The sequence below is a fragment of the Ammospiza caudacuta genome, chromosome 25 (assembly GCF_027887145.1).
Source record: "Ammospiza caudacuta isolate bAmmCau1 chromosome 25, bAmmCau1.pri, whole genome shotgun sequence".
Classification (NCBI taxonomy): domain Eukaryota; kingdom Metazoa; phylum Chordata; class Aves; order Passeriformes; family Passerellidae; genus Ammospiza; species Ammospiza caudacuta.
Window position 1 is genome coordinate 7,082,661 of NC_080617.1, and position 14,521 is coordinate 7,097,181.

The 14,521-nt window shown below is 51.1% G+C and overlaps 3 protein-coding genes across 6 annotated transcripts; 2 read left to right on the top strand and 1 right to left on the bottom strand.

The window, feature by feature from the left end:
- The first annotated feature begins 2,119 nt into the window (after positions 1-2,119).
- On the top strand, positions 2,120-4,692 carry SYF2 (SYF2 pre-mRNA splicing factor). Its single transcript, XM_058819814.1, has 7 exons — positions 2,120-2,200; positions 2,279-2,392; positions 2,651-2,776; positions 2,926-3,043; positions 3,379-3,469; positions 4,125-4,223; positions 4,311-4,692. Exons 1-7 carry the CDS (start codon positions 2,144-2,146, stop codon positions 4,474-4,476), a joined length of 771 nt encoding a protein of 256 aa, XP_058675797.1. The 5' UTR covers positions 2,120-2,143; the 3' UTR covers positions 4,477-4,692.
- Positions 4,693-5,288: 596 nt separating this feature from the next.
- On the bottom strand, positions 5,289-10,227 carry RSRP1 (arginine and serine rich protein 1). 3 transcript variants are annotated; one of them, XM_058819878.1, is made up of 6 exons: positions 10,015-10,208; positions 9,829-9,884; positions 8,027-8,644; positions 7,352-7,506; positions 6,198-6,281; positions 5,289-5,797 (listed from the first exon to the last, which is right to left on the bottom strand). In XM_058819878.1, exons 1-6 carry the CDS (start codon positions 10,083-10,085, stop codon positions 5,609-5,611), a joined length of 1,173 nt encoding a protein of 390 aa, XP_058675861.1. In that variant the 5' UTR covers positions 10,086-10,208; the 3' UTR covers positions 5,289-5,608. The 3 variants fall into 3 exon arrangements, with proteins under 3 accessions (XP_058675861.1, XP_058675863.1, XP_058675862.1); XM_058819880.1 differs by lacking the exon at positions 6,198-6,281 and having other exon boundaries at positions 10,015-10,214; XM_058819879.1 differs by lacking the exon at positions 5,289-5,797 and having other exon boundaries at positions 6,198-6,590; positions 10,015-10,227.
- Positions 10,228-10,308: 81 nt separating this feature from the next.
- Positions 10,309-14,374, top strand: TMEM50A (transmembrane protein 50A). Of its 2 annotated transcripts, none has more exons than XM_058819887.1 (7): positions 10,309-10,351; positions 10,957-11,059; positions 11,767-11,879; positions 12,440-12,507; positions 13,236-13,328; positions 13,723-13,783; positions 14,011-14,374. In XM_058819887.1, the coding sequence occupies exons 2-7, from the start codon at positions 10,967-10,969 to the stop codon at positions 14,054-14,056; spliced, it is 474 nt and encodes a 157-aa protein (XP_058675870.1). In that variant the 5' UTR covers positions 10,309-10,351; positions 10,957-10,966; the 3' UTR covers positions 14,057-14,374. The 2 variants fall into 2 exon arrangements, with proteins under 2 accessions (XP_058675870.1, XP_058675871.1); XM_058819888.1 differs by having other exon boundaries at positions 10,344-10,398.
- Positions 14,375-14,521: the final 147 nt, after the last annotated feature.

Genomic DNA, 14,521 nt, shown 5'->3' on the forward strand with positions numbered 1-14,521 from the left:
GGCTCACACGCGAGGGACACGTGGCACGGCCCGGTGGCACCGGGGGACACGGGGGGACAGCGGGAGGAAGGGATGGGCTGGGCACCGGGGCAGGAGGGACCTGCGGGGACACGGGAGTGACCGTCAGAGACACCAGAGTGACCGAGTGTGGGGACACGGGAGTGACCATCGCAGAGCCACGGGGACATGGGAGTGACCATCACAGCTCAGGGACACAGGAGTGACCAAGACGGAGCTGTGGGGACACCGGTGTGACCCACTGTGGTGCAGGTCCGGATCGTGGCATTGCGCACCTAAAATATGGAATTGCTCACCCAAACCATGGAATTGCACACCCAAAATATGGAATTGCACACCCAAAACATGAAATATGGAATTGCACACCCAAACCCCTGAATTGCTCACCCAAACCCCTGAATTGCACACCCAAAACTTGGAATTGCACACCCAAACCCTGGAATTGCACACCCAAATCATGGAATCGGAATTGCACACCCAAACCCTGGAATTGCACACCCAAATCATGGAATCGGAATTGCACACCCAAACCCTGGAATTGCACACCCAAAACTTGGAATTGCACACCCAAACCCTGGAATTGCACACCCAAATCATGGAATCGGAATTGCACACCCAAACCCTGGAATTGCACACCCAAAACTTGGAATTACACACCCAAACCATGGAATTGAAATTGCACACCCAAACCATGGAACTGCACACCCGAGCTCTGGAACTGCACACCCCAAACATGGAACTGCACACCCAAAATACGGAATTGCACACTCAAACCCTAGAATTACAGCACTCAAACCCTAAATCACAGCGCTGCACACCCAGCCCCTCCATATCCCTGTCCCCAGGGCTGGGGGTCACACCTCTGGGGTCCCAGGCTCTGTGGCCTCAGGCACACTGTCACCATTATTTTTCCATTATTTTCCCATTATTTTCCCAGGAACCTCCCAGGCCCCTCCGTTCCCCCTGCCCCAGCCCAGGAGCTGCACCCTGCGATCCCTGATAAGAGCTCAGGGCAGATAAGGGATGCTGCTCCCCAGCCCTGGCCAGCCTGTTCCCCTTTGAGGGGCCCAAATCCACCCGAGATGAGTCAGTTCCTCCAGCTCCAGCCCCCGTTCTACATGGAACTGGAATTTCTCATTTCATTTCGGCCCTGCAGGGGAGGCAGAGCTGCAGGAGACAATGGAGGAACACAAACACTCTGAAATCTAAAAATAAAATAAATGTCAGTGCCAGGCAGAGCAGCCCTGCCTGTGCTAGCTGTCAGCCCTGCAGGAGCTCGGGGATTTGGGAATTTGGGACAATTCCCTCAGCAGTGATGGCTGGAGACAACACCTGGGACAGGACAGAGTTAAAGGAGTAAAGTAGGGGTTTATTAAATATATTGAAATGTATTTATTAAGAATCCTTCACAGGATACACCTGGGGCAGCACAAGAGCCTGGCCATGGCTACACCCAAGAGTCAGAGTTTTCATTTTTATAAGTTTTGGTCCATTTTCATATTGGGGTTAATTGTTTGGGGGAGACCCCAAGGGTGGGGCTGTCCTGGGGTGTTTTTAAACCCAGGGAAGTGGAGCTGAGGGGGCCGAGGAGTTCTGGGGAGTTTTTATTCCTTTGGCAGGGGAGGAGAGCAGAGCTGAGGGGAGAAAGGTGTTCTGGGGTGTTTTTAACCCCTGGGCAGCAGAACTGAGGGGACAGAGGAGTTCTGGGGTGGTTTTAATCCCTGAGCAGCGAAGCTGAAGGGACAGAGGAGTTCTGGGGTGTTTTTAATCCCTTTGGCAGAGGAGAAAAGCGGAGCTGCGGGGCACAGGCCGAGCGAAGCCGCCTCACGGCCGGGGCTGTGTCTCCCTCTGCTGGGCGGCCGCGGCTCCGCTGCAAACCCCGCTCCACGGAGATCGGGACTTTCTTCGCTCAGAAGTTGCAACAAAACCTTTTTTCTTTCTTTTATTTTTTCCCCCCTGTAACGTTGCCCTGTTTTGGGTCTCCTGAGGGATTTTGCGGATTTTGGGAGAATTCCAGGATCCAGCGGCGGCGGCACCTCCCGCCCGCTGGGGGGCGCCCTGCAGGACGCGCCAGAACCCGGAAGTGCCGGGGCGCCGGAAGCGGCGGAAGGGCCGGCGGGGCGCGATGGCGGCGGCGGTGTCGGCCCTCAGCAGCCTGGGGGTGCCCGAGGCCGATGTTGGGGTGAGGCGGGGACGGGATCGGGCGGGACGGGGGTCCCGGCTCCTCCCGGGGCTCCTGCCTGAGTGCGGGTCCTTGCAGAGCGAGGAGGAAGAGGAGGAGGAGCAGGCAGAGCCTGGCCCGGCCGCGGCGAAGGCGGCGGAGCAGAGGCGGGAGGAGCGGCTGCGCCGGTTCCGGGAGCTCCACATGAAGCGGGTACGGGACCAGAACCGGGCTCAAACACTGCCCGGCTGGCGCTGGGGGTCGGGTTGGGCGATCTTCCAGCCCTGATTGCTCTGGGCTTGCTCGGGGTGGGTTTGTGCCCGGGGGGTTCGGGGTTGTTCGGTTCTGTTCCCCTCGGGGTTTGGGGTTGTTCATTTTGGGGTTGTTCCCCTCGGGGTTTGGGGATTATTCCCCTCGGGGTTGTTCTCTTTCTCTCTCTCTGTGCTGGAGTTTTGCCCTGTTTGGTTCCAGTACGAGGCCTGCAAGCTGAACAGCCAGGAGGTGGTGGAGGAGGACAAGAGGCTGAAGCTGCCCCCGAACTGGGAAGCTAAAAAAGCTCGGCTGGAGTGGGAGCTGCAGGTGCAGGAGAAGAAGAAGGTAAAGAACTGCCCCAGAGCCCGGGGTGTGAGCTGGGATTAGCAAAGCTGGGCTGTGCAGAGCTGGGATTAGCAAAGCTGGGCTGTGCAGAGCTGGGATTACCAAAGCTGGGCTGTGCAGAGCTAGGTTTAGCAAATCTCCTCTCTCAGGAATGTGCAGCCAGGGGTGAGGACTACGAGCGGGTGAAGCTGCTGGAGGTCAGCGCTGAGGACGCCGAGAGGTGGGAGAGGAAGAAGAAGAAGAAAAACCCCGACCTGGGCTTCTCAGGTGAGATTAAAAATTGTATAAAATATATTAAAAATGCTATAAAATACCTAAAATTATGCTATTTGTATATAAAATGACAGATTACGCTATAGAAAAAGCAGGTAAAAGGGATCACAAATTGTACTGTAGCAGAATCTTTGTGGTCAGTAAGAACTTGCAAAAGCCAATGCGATAAAATATATTAAAAATTGTATAAAATACATAAATAATGCTATAAAATACATAAAATGCTATAATATATATATATAAAAATTCTATAGAATACATCACAAATGCTATAAAATACGTAAAATAGTGCTGTAAAAGGCAATAAATGCCATCACTTTTTAACCCAGACTACGCGGCGGCGCAGCTGCGCCAGTACCAGCGGCTCACCCGGCAGATCAAGCCCGACCTGGAGCAGTATGAGAAGCTCAAGGAGCAGCAGTGAGTCCTGGTGTCAGTCCCTGGGGCATCTCTGAGGGCTCAGCACACCCTGAAATCCCTGAAAGAGGGATGGGGGTAATTACTGAGGTTCATTTCTCCCAGTTTGGCACTGGAGGAAATACTCACCCAGCGAGGTCACGTTCCAGTGCGTAATCAGGCATTTCCTGGAGCAGGGTTTGGGTTCTTAAGCTGGGTTTAAGGACTGAGACCTGCCCAGATTGCATTCAGACAGGTTTCTGGGGGGCTCTGTGTCTTCCAGAGGCACCTGCTGGTCCCTCTGTTGGGTTTAATGTTGACATTTGTCATCTGAGTCTGGGATTGGCACAGCTGAGCGAGGTGTGACAGGGGAACTCAGGCAAAAGCAGGGAAACCACGAGGACAGGGACAGGAGAAGGGTGAGGGGATCAGAGTGAAAGAGGGGAGATTTGGGTTGGAAATTGGGAAGAAACTCTGCCCTGTGAGGGTGGGCAGGCCCTGACAGAGGTTTCCCAGAGGGCTGTGGCTGCCCCTGCATCCCTGGCAGTGCCCAAGGCCAGGCTTGGAGCAATTTGGGATGGTGGGAGGTGTAGGGGTGGCACTGGCTGGGCTTTAAGGTCCCTGCTGGGATCCCCAGGAGCCTCAGCACTGCCAGGTGTGTAACTGTGCTCTCCCACAGCGGGGAGGCCCTGTACCCCACCTCCAACAGCCTCCTGCACGGCACCCACGTGCCCTCCAAGGAGGGCGTGGACAGGATGGTGGCAGACCTGGAGAAACAGTGAGTACAGGGGGGCACGGAGGGAGGGCAGGGCAGGGCAGGGCTGGGGGCACTGCAGGCCCGGGCTCAGCCCCTGCTGCCCCCCAGGATCGAGAAGAGGGAGAAGTACAGCAGGAGGCGACCTTACAACGACGACGCCGACATCGACTACATCAACGAGAGGAACGCCAAGTTCAACCAGAAGGCTGAGAGGTTCTACGGGAAATACACAGCTGAGATCAAACAGAACCTGGAGAGGGGCACGGCCGTGTGAGCCTGCCTGGCACAGCTCAGCTCAAACTGAGCCTGGGCCCTGTGAGCCTGCCTGGCACTGCTCACTCCTGGCTCCTCTGTTGCCATTTTGTGTAGATTGTAGCTGCTGCTGTCTCTTAGTGTGCTGAACTATGTACAGAATTCAGCTGTAAATGGCTTTGGCTGCAGGAGTAGCCAGGTTCTGCCTTTCATGCTCTAAATAAACTCTTTGGTCTAATTTGGGAGTCGATTTGAGATTTTGTTTGCCAGCAGGATGAGGAGCAGTGACATTGCCATGGAAAGGCAGCTCCCGCCCTGTCCCTCAGGAATTCCAAGGTGGGATTTACCCCTGCCAGCAATTCCAGGGTAGGATTCCCCCTGTCCAGCCTCACCCACAGGGACAGGATAGACACAGAATCCTCCCACCTATTCAAGCCTTAATTAAAGAAATTTCAGACAGGAGCAGTCCAATTTAGTTTATTAATAATTTATTTATACAAAAGCCAAATTAACCAGTTACTCCCAGTCCATGCAAGAGCTTCTTGTCTTTCTGAACTCCTTTTTCCTAGAGCAGAGGTCTGGAACCCTCCTGTACTTTTACCTTCCTGCCTCACAGGGAGGCTCATCTTAAACCCCAAATAAACACAAACCTGTAGTAACTGGAGACATTTCTGTGGCAGGCAGCTAAAATCCTACACAACCTCCATTTCCAGAGGGGACCCAGGGAAGGAAGAGGCCTGGATCAAGGCAGGATCCACTTTTGGAATGATGCTGCTGGGAGTGCAAGGGAAACCCAGAAATAACCACATGGACTCAGGCCTAACACCTGACACAGCCAGTGCAAAACTAAACTTTATTCACTTGAAGTAAACAGTTACACAAGGGAAATCCAGGTGTGCAAAGAACAGCTACTCAACTATGGTTTAGAAAAAGTTACCCACCTGCAAGTTCTAGTCCAATAAAGCAATATAAAATATTTACAAATATACACAAGATTCCCATCTTGGCTTCTGGATCTGTGTGCTCTCTATCTGAAAGAGAAACCTAAGATTCCAAAAATTAAGACCTCAAAATAAATACTCAGTATTAACAAGTCTTCAAGCCCTCGTGAGTGTCCCTCTGTGCTGAGGGTGCTGCAGTGCCAGGGGCTCCCCTCAGCGTGCCCGGAACAGGGAGCTTTTGGGTGAGAAGTTCAGGAATGTTTTCTTCTCCTCCTTCTTGACAGGAACCCACTGCCCATAGGGGCTTCCCTTCCTGTCATCCTCCCTGGGTGGAGAAACCACTGGCTCCTTAACCACAGTGTGGCTCACTGGCTTCTGCAGGACAGGCTTGGCCATTGTGTTCTGGGAAAAAAAAAAAAAAAAAAAAAGATTTCCTGTAAAAAAACGTGCTAAAACCAAAGGGTTTATCTGTACTGGTCTGATAAATCAATATAAATGTTTTCTCTCCAGCTCCTGGAATTCCTGATGCCTACACTGGGTATCAACCACATGCACTTAACACAGGAGGAATCCCTGAATCACGAATTTGCATTACCAGAGCACGTAACTTGAGATAAGCTGTGTTTTAAACTGGTTCTAGTTTTGAATTGTTCAGATTGAAGGCAAACACTCAGACACACTGCTGAGGGTGTATTCAGGGTGCTCTACCAACTCCTGCAGGGAAATTACTACCAACATTAAATTCCTTTTGTTTCTGAGGTAATTATTTGAAAACAGCCCGAGCAGGGACTGCATCACTCACATTAGGGCTGAAGGAAATGCTCCTCTGGATGGTTGCTCTCTCCATGCCAGCCTTGCTCACGTCCTCAGCTGCACTCCCAGGTTGCTAAAGAAGAGCAGACACGACTCAGGAGGGGATCCCTGACCCAGGGCACAGCACAGCTTTCTCTGAAGCGGTTCACATTTCATCTAAAGGAGCTGGGAAGCTACAGCAGGGCTGAGCCCAGAGTGCAGCTGTGCCCATTCCTGGCCCTTGGAGGCAGCTCCAGCCCCGTCCAGCCCAGAGAGGACCCGGGCTCACAGCACGAGCTCCACACAGAGCAGGGCCAGCGGCTCTGCACACCCCTCCTCTGGAGAACAACAACAAACTTATCTGCAAGGGATGCAGGCCTCTTCTTCTGTACTCTCTCAACATCTGCAATATATTGCATATGTTTATGAAAGGGATGCCTGCACCATTTGTGTCAAACCCTCAGCAAATTCACTTCCCTTTGCAAGAGCAGCACCTGAGCCAGGCAGTGGCTGCAGGTTTGTATTTACTGTGACTCAGGGGAACACACCACGACAGAACCAAACTAAAATTCACTTTAAGCTGCTCGAGTTTCTCCCTCCCTTCAATTCACAGCAGCTACAGCCCACAAAGTCCCTTAATTACCACCAGATTTTCTTCCTCATGTCTGGAACCATAGTCATGATTTCTATAAGACAGAAATAAAGTATGTAAAATGCATTGTGTGCTTGGGTATGGAATTTCTGGGAAACAGTTTGTTGCACATGAAAAGCTTTTAACAGTTAAAAAATGCAGAAAGATTTAACCTTAAAAAAAAACAAAAAAAAAAAAAAACCAAAAACCTCCAGCTATTCACTAGGTTTGGCAAGGAAACTCCTGATCTTAGGTCAGAAGGCATAAACCAGTGGAATTCATGGGAATTATCCCATGAGGAAAACGAGTCAAAGGAAAAGTCTCCTCCTTCCCCAGCTGTCCCTACTGGACACTCAGGGATCAACCAGAGGCCCTCTGTGCTTCCAGCTTAAGGCAGAGCCTCGAGGCTTCTGGACAAGTTTTTGTTCAAGAGTTTGAGCTCATAAGCACAACCTCTACAGATGAACTACAGCACAGCCATGCAGACAAGTCCAAGAGGTGTTTACCTTGTCAGGAGAACACTCCATACTTACCTCAGCTGACTCCGTGGCCTCCTCACGCTCCTGCTTCTCGGTTTTGATCTCCTTGGCAGGAGCAGACATCTTCAGGCTGGCTGGCAGGACAATGTTGTCTGTTCCCAGAGCTTTGGCTGCATTGGCTTTTGCAATTTCCAGGAGTTCCCTCTTGTCTACAAGAGGAAGGATTAAAAAAGTGCTTTGTGTCACATTAAAATCCATGTGTACCTACTCAAACCTAAATCCTGCACGTTTTACATCCATTCAATCATCAGCTAGGACTGATCTCATCACAGCCTGTCCCCTGTGCCAATCAACGTTCTGAAGAACAATTTTTATTGCAGCCTTGGCTTTTACTATTTGCAGGAGTTCCCTATGGTCTACAAGAGGAAAGAATAAAAAAAAATGCTTTGTGTCACATTAAAATCCATGTGTATCTACTCAAGCCTAAATCCTGCAGGCTTTGCATACGATTATCAGCTGGGCCTGATTTCATCACAGCCTGTCCCCTGCACCAATTAACACTCTGAAGAACAATTTTTATTACACCTGTAATGCAGTTTTTAACGCATCTGTCCAACCACACCGAGGTTTCCTTCACTCAGGCTTTACACAGCAAGCAAGTGAAGGACAGACAATCTGCCTGGCCCACCCAGCCCCGCTGTCAGTCTCTCCCCAAGCCCTCTCAGGTACCTTTCTCGCTGAGGTGCAGCGGCGAGTGGCTCCGGGAGCGCGTGCGGGAGCGGCTCCTCCAGCCCCGGTAGGCCTCGGGGTACACGGTTCTGCCGAAGCCGTAGTAGCGGCGGCCGCGGGAGCGGGAGCGGCTGCGCGAGTACGAGCGGCGGTAGCAGGGCCTGCCGCGGGACCAGGAGCGGGAGCGGCGCCGGCCGTAGCGGTGCCGGTAGCGCCGGGGCCGGTAGCGGGAGCCGCGGGAGCCGCGGTAGCGCCGGGAGCCGCGGGAGCGCGAGCGGCTGCGCGAGTAGGAGCGGGAGCGGCGCCGGGAGCGGCGGGAGCGGCGGCGCCGGGAACGGGAGCGGGAGCGGGACCGGGAGCGGCTCCAGCTGCGCGAGGAGCGGCCCGAGGAGCTGCTGGAGCTGGAGCTGCGCGAGGAGCGGCCGGAGGAGCGGCTGGAGCCCGAGCGGCTCCGCCGGGAGCCCCGGCGCTCGGCAGAGTCCCGGCGCTCGGGAGAGCCCAGCCTCAGGTCATCCATGAACTCCGTCATGTCGGCCGTCTGCCCCGCGCTGCCTTTCTGCGCGCCGTCAGCCTCCGCCTCGGGTCTGCCCGCTGCTCGGCAGTGCCCCGTCTCTGTTCCTGAAGGGAGAGAGGCACGGCCAGAGTTTATGGCACCGGGGCACCTCCTCAGCGCAACAAACACGGTGACACACCAGAGGCCAGGGATAATTAAACAGCCCAACCACCCCCGGCCATCTGCCAGTGACAGCTCAGCTCCCTCTCCTACAGTCTGCCACAAAACTGAAACACCAGGAATTAAACACCTCAACAACCCCAGCTATCTTCCAGTGACAGCTCAGCTCTGCAATTCCCCCTCCTGCACTGCGCCACAAAACTGAAACACGAAGTTGTGTGAAAAAAAGAAAGGCTCCAGTTTAAAGCATGAGTGGTTGGTTCTGTGCAGAATTCTGGAGAGAAGTAAGTCTGTGTGGGTTTTAAGTGTAATTCCTTTTGCAGTACCTTTTTTCCCTCCAGAAAGGAGGAAAATCTTGATATTCTTGAAAGAATTTTCAAGGTCTTTCATCACCCACTATGATACATCTATGATACAAAATGACCATTTGCCTGCAGCTCAGTACAAAGTGAGGAGTTTTCCGCTTACACTTCCCCACAGGTTCTTACTCAACAAGAGAAAATGAAAGTATCTTTTAAGTATAAAGCAGCTAAGATCTTGCCTGTATTTCGTTATAAAACTCGCGGCACACAGGCCCACACATCCCAGCAGTGCGTGCAACAAGCTGCTGTTCAAAACGCTCTGTGCAAAGCCGGGTGATGATTCAGTGCCCGTGACTCGCACAGGACGCAATGCCTCTTATATTAATAATTAAAATGGCTGTCCCTGGAGTGGCAGCCATTTTATGGCTACAAAGGTTACTCGGGGTAAGGATCTTATCACAAGACCTAAGCCCGGAGTTACGTAACCAGTTTACAGTTTAGGGAAGCTCGCTCTGACACGGAATTTCTTTTTAGCGCTCGGCGCAAAGCGAGGTTAGGCAACAAATCCAACCCCCGCACTGAAATCTATTTAAAATGTAACTTGCGGGACAGCTGTCAGACGCACTTTTCTCGCTACTACTCCGCGTAAAGTTTCACTATTTCACCTCTACGCCAGAGCCAAGGTCACACTGCCGGGACGGAAATGAGAGAAATCCCCGGCTGCCATCGCCACCCCGCTCCCGGCCCGTGTCCCGCCCGGTCCGTGGGGGCCCAGGGCCGGTCCGAACCCCCCGGTCCCTCCCGGTCCGTCCCGGTCCCGCACTCACCGCTGGGCGCTGCCGGGCACGCCCCGCGCTGGTTCCCCTGAGGCACCTGCGCGCTCCTGGAATAAAACAGATAAAAACCCATAAAAACCCACCCGAGAGCGATCCACGGCCCTCACCCCGCAGCGGCCACCGGGACCGGCCGCTCCCGCCTCCTCCCCCCCGCCGTGCCCCGTCCCGCCGCCTCACCGGCTCCAGCCCGCCGGGCTGCCCCCGCACGGGTCCTGAGGGGAGAGCCCCGCTTCGTGAGTCACCCCCATAGCGCCGGGCCCGCTGCGCCAGCCGCGATCGGCGACAGAAGCGCGATACAAGAGCGATAGACGAGCGACAAAACCTCAGCTGCCGCCGCCCGCCAGCGACTGAGGGCGGCCCCAGAACCTTCCAGAACGTCCCTCCCGTTACGCAACCCCCGCGCTCGCGGCGCACGCGCCGGCCCCGCCCCGCGAACGGCGGCCCCGCCCCCCCCGCCGGCACTGCGCGCGCGCGCTGCGCCTGCGCGCGGCCGCCGCCGCCGCGTCCCGTGACGGTGCGCGAGGGATGCGCGGGGAGCGCGCGGGGCCGGGGGCGCGCACGGTGCGGGGGATGCGGGAGATGCGCGGGGTGCGGGGGTTGGGGTGCGGGGGATACAGGGGTTGGGGTGCGGGGGATACAGGGATTGGGGTGCGGAAGACGTGCGGGGGACGCGGGGATTGGGGTGCGGGGGATGCGCGGGGTGCAGGGATTGGGGTGCGGGGGATGCGCGGGATACAGGGATTGGGGTGCGCGGGATGCGGGGGGTGCAGGGATTGGGGTGCGGGGGATGCGCGGGATACAGGGATTGGGGTGCGCGGGATGCGGGGGGTGCAGAGACCGGGGTGCGGGGGATGCGCGGGATGCAGGGATTGGGGTGCGGAGGATGCGTGACCCGGGTGCGGGCGATGCGCGGCGTGCCGTGACCGGGGTGCGGAGGGTGTGCGAGGGATGGAGGGATCGGGGTGCGGAGGATGCGCGGCACGGTGCGCGCCCCGTGACCGAGCGGGGGTGCCCCGGTGCGATCCGGTGGCGGTGCCCGGTGCTCGGGCGGTGCCGCGCCCCGCGCATCCCCGGTTCCAGCGCGGACGGAGCCGCCGTTTCCTCTCGTTTCCCCCGCAGTCGCGGAGCCATGTCCGGGTTCCTGGAGAGCCTGCGCTGCTCCGAGTGCGTGGACTGGGGCGAGAAGCGCAACGCCATCGCCTCGGTGGCCGCGGGGGTGCTGGTACGGCCCGCCCCGCTCCCCACTTTGGGCTCGGTTTGGGTTTTCTGAACTCGCATCAAAATCAGGAGCGGCTCGAGAGCCTCTGCCCCGCGTTCCAGGATGGGAGGAAGCGGCCTCCAGTTGGATTAAAGGGGAATTTCTGCATGCAGGATCGTCAGGCAGCGCTGGAGTCACTGTCCCGGGGAATGGTTAAAAATACCTGGATTTTTGGGGCATTTGGGCACAGGTTTAGTGGGTTGAAACGGATGATTTTAGAAGCTGCTCCAGCCTCAGCAATCCCAGGGAAAGGAAGAACAGGGATACATTGTCCCCGTGTGAAGCAGCAGAGTTACTGACAAAATCCGGCCTGGTTTCCTCCGTCCATTTTTAAAATTTCACCTTTTTTTGCATTTTTCACAATGTGGAAATAACTGCTGGAGTGGGCAAATCCCTGGCTCTGCAGCCAGCCTGATCCCAAAGTAATGGTGCCAGTCTAGTCTGGTTGGAGGCTGCCAGGCTGGTCCAATATTGATGTTTTATTAGAGCCATCTCAGGCTGAGGACAGGCTGTGTCTGTGGTTTAAACTCCGTATTTGAAGCTTTATCTGTATTTAAAATTCTGTATTTTAAGCTCTAGCTGCATTTTAAGTTCTGTATTTTAAGCTCTATCTGCATTTTAAGCTCTGTATTTTAAACTTTATCTACATTTTAACCTCTTTTTCCCCCCAGTTTTTCACAGGCTGGTGGATCATCATTGATGCTGCTGTGAAATACCCTCAGATGGAAGATTTCAACCATTCCTACCACGCCTGTGGGGTGATAGCCACCATTGCATTCCTCATGTGAGTGTGGAAAAGTTAAATTTTAATTTATTAAATTTAACATTAATTTAAATTTATTAAAATTTTAAAAGCTTAATAGTCATGAAATAGTACATTTATAAATTATTTTATAGTATATTTAAGTAGTATATTTAATAAATTTTTAAGAGTATGCAATATATAAATTATTTAGTATATATTAGTAGTATTAGTATTATTATTATTTTTAGTATTATTTAGTATTAGTATTATTTAGTATATAGTATATAAATTATTTATAAATTATATTTACAAATCATTTTCTCCAATGACACTGGACAAACCAACAGTCCATCAAATTGCTCCTTCTCTATAAAAGAATGCAAACCAATAAGTTATTTACAGAAAGTGTGTGAGAAAGTTCATTACAAGAACGTAAACATCAGAAAGCTTGGAAAATCTTTAAAAATCAGGGTGAAAATCATAAGATGTGCACTTCGCACACAAGGCTCCACCCCAGCAGGGCAGTGAGAGTGAAAAGGAGATTTTTAATGCCATTTTTAATGCCATTTTTAATGCCATTTTTGTCCCCTTTTCCCCAGGATCAACGCCGTGTCCAACGGGCAGGTGCGGGGGGACAGCTACAGCGAGGGCTGCCTGGGCCAGACAGGTACCAGGGATGGGGTCCCTGCTAATTTTATATTTAAAAAAAAAATTTAAAAATTAATTTTTGGGGGGGATTTTTTTTTCTGGGAAGCTGAGAAGCTTCAGAGGAAAATGAAAATTGTAATTATCTGATTAGTTTTTCTTGTGTTTTGTTGTTTTGGAGACTGTTTATTTAACAGGTGATTGTTTTATTGGTTTCACGTAAATTATTTTTATTTATCAGGGGCTATTATTGATTATATAGTATTATATATTTATTATATATTATATAGTGTAATATATACTATATATCATATAATATTGTATATTTATTATTTATTATTTTGTTTTTATTAATCAGGGGCTAAGCTGTGTCAGACTCTGGAAAGAGAGTCACGAGTTTTTGTTAATATCTTCTAGCTTTTTGTTTGTATATTTTTTTGTATTTTTTAGTATAGTTTTAATATAGCATTTTAAAATATAATATAGAAAAAAATTGTTTATAATAATTTGTGTTTATATAATATATTATAGAATTTATACTATATATTATATGGCATGTGATATATTTGTATAATATATATTTTAGATATAAATTATTTATTTATAAGAATTTTATTTATTTATAAAATATTAAAATAGCTTTTTAAGACCATAGATTCATCATTCCTTCCAACAATGGGGGTCTCAGAAAACGCAGCGGGGGGGTTTGTGAGGGTCCCACGGGCACAGCACATCCCCATCCCATTGCAGGGGCTCGCGTCTGGCTCTTCATTGGCTTCATGATGGCTTTTGGCTCCCTCATTGCCTCCATGTGGATCCTCTTCGGGGGCTACGTGGTTAAAGGTAAGAGCTGAGCCTGTTTTTGGGGAGTTTCAGTGTCTAAAATCCACTGTTCTGCATTTTAGGACTGGTATTTAGAAGCCCAGTTTGAATATCTTGCGCTACACTCCGCTCTCCCGTATCGTTACTGATATTGGGATGGATCTGATCTATTTCTGAGAACAAACTTCCTCTACAAACCCAGCTGGGAACTCCATGGATGTAATTAAATGCTGCAGTTTTAAGGGAATCATTCCCTGGGTGAAGATTTATTCCCAGAACACAAATTACTGAGCTCCTGCAGATTGCTCCCAAAGCCTCTCTGCTAAATTAGCACAAGGGAGATGACATGTCAGAAATGGGATAGGCTTGAAAATTACTTCCAAAAAAATTTATGGAGGTTTTTTTTTCCTCTTAGAAAAACCAGTGGTGTACCCAGGAATAGCAGTGTTTTTCCAGAATGCATTCATCTTTTTCGGGTAAGACTGACCTCTTTTATTTGTTTACCACTTAATTTTAATGATAGAAAACTGAAACTCGCTGTGATCTGCGTGGTGCTGAAGTCCTGTTTTGTGAGCAGATCTGTGTGAATAAATGGGATCTGTCTGCAGAAGAACTGGGTTAACAAATCCTCCTTGAAACCCTGGGTTTTAAACAAGAGGAGATTTAAACAAGGTTTTTGTGGTGACCCTTTGTGTTCCCGCAGGGGCCTGGTGTTCAAGTTTGGGCGCACGGAGGATCTGTGGCAGTGAACCCCCCTGGGCTTCACCTGCACCCCCAGAGTTTTGTAAAACCATTTTGTAAACCTTCCATCGTGTCTGAAGAGAAATCAAGCAAAGCTGAAAGCACTAAATCCAGCTCTATTCTGGTTATTTTTTTTACTCTTGTACGTCCACTTCAGCGTTGTGGTGTTTTTGAGAAACGTAAAATTCCTACAAACAGCAGTGGAGTCACTTTTCTAAAATGATGTTTGTTACAAATAAAAGGAGAGTGGGACATGGATGTATTTAACCAGCTCTTTCTATGATGTTATTTACACTCCAAGACTTATTAAAAATGCATTTAAACAACCTTTTAACAGATATTTATTAAATATTTCCTATATCTGGGCAATATAACCATTTCTTCAATTTCAAAACTTGCTGGTGTGTGGCTTTTCTTGTGTCATTCAGAACTGGGGTGGTTTGGGATTTTTTTTTTTTCCCCCCCATGCCTGA

Bases quoted from the DNA above. Each gene is read 5' to 3' on its own strand.
- TMEM50A (XM_058819887.1), top strand. From the start codon at position 10,967: ATGTCCGGGTTCCTGGAGAGCCTGCGCTGCTCCGAGTGCGTGGACTGG. The intron at 11,060-11,766 runs GTACGGCCCGCC...TTTTCCCCCCAG, and splicing joins CGGTGGCCGCGGGGGTGCTG to TTTTTCACAGGCTGGTGGAT. The intron at 11,880-12,439 runs GTGAGTGTGGAA...CCTTTTCCCCAG, and splicing joins GCCACCATTGCATTCCTCAT to GATCAACGCCGTGTCCAACG.
- SYF2 (XM_058819814.1), top strand. From the start codon at position 2,144: ATGGCGGCGGCGGTGTCGGCCCTCAGCAGCCTGGGGGTGCCCGAGGCC. The intron at 2,393-2,650 runs GTACGGGACCAG...GTTTGGTTCCAG, and splicing joins GGGAGCTCCACATGAAGCGG to TACGAGGCCTGCAAGCTGAA. The intron at 2,777-2,925 runs GTAAAGAACTGC...CTCCTCTCTCAG, and splicing joins AGGTGCAGGAGAAGAAGAAG to GAATGTGCAGCCAGGGGTGA.
- RSRP1 (XM_058819878.1), bottom strand. From the start codon at position 10,085: ATGGGGGTGACTCACGAAGCGGGGCTCTCCCCTCAGGACCCGTGCGGG. The intron at 9,885-10,014 runs GTGAGGCGGCGG...GTTTTATTCCAG, and splicing joins AGCCCGGCGGGCTGGAGCCG to GAGCGCGCAGGTGCCTCAGG. The intron at 5,798-6,197 runs GTGAGTGATGCA...TTTTTTTCCCAG, and splicing joins GCATTTCCTTCAGCCCTAAT to AACACAATGGCCAAGCCTGT.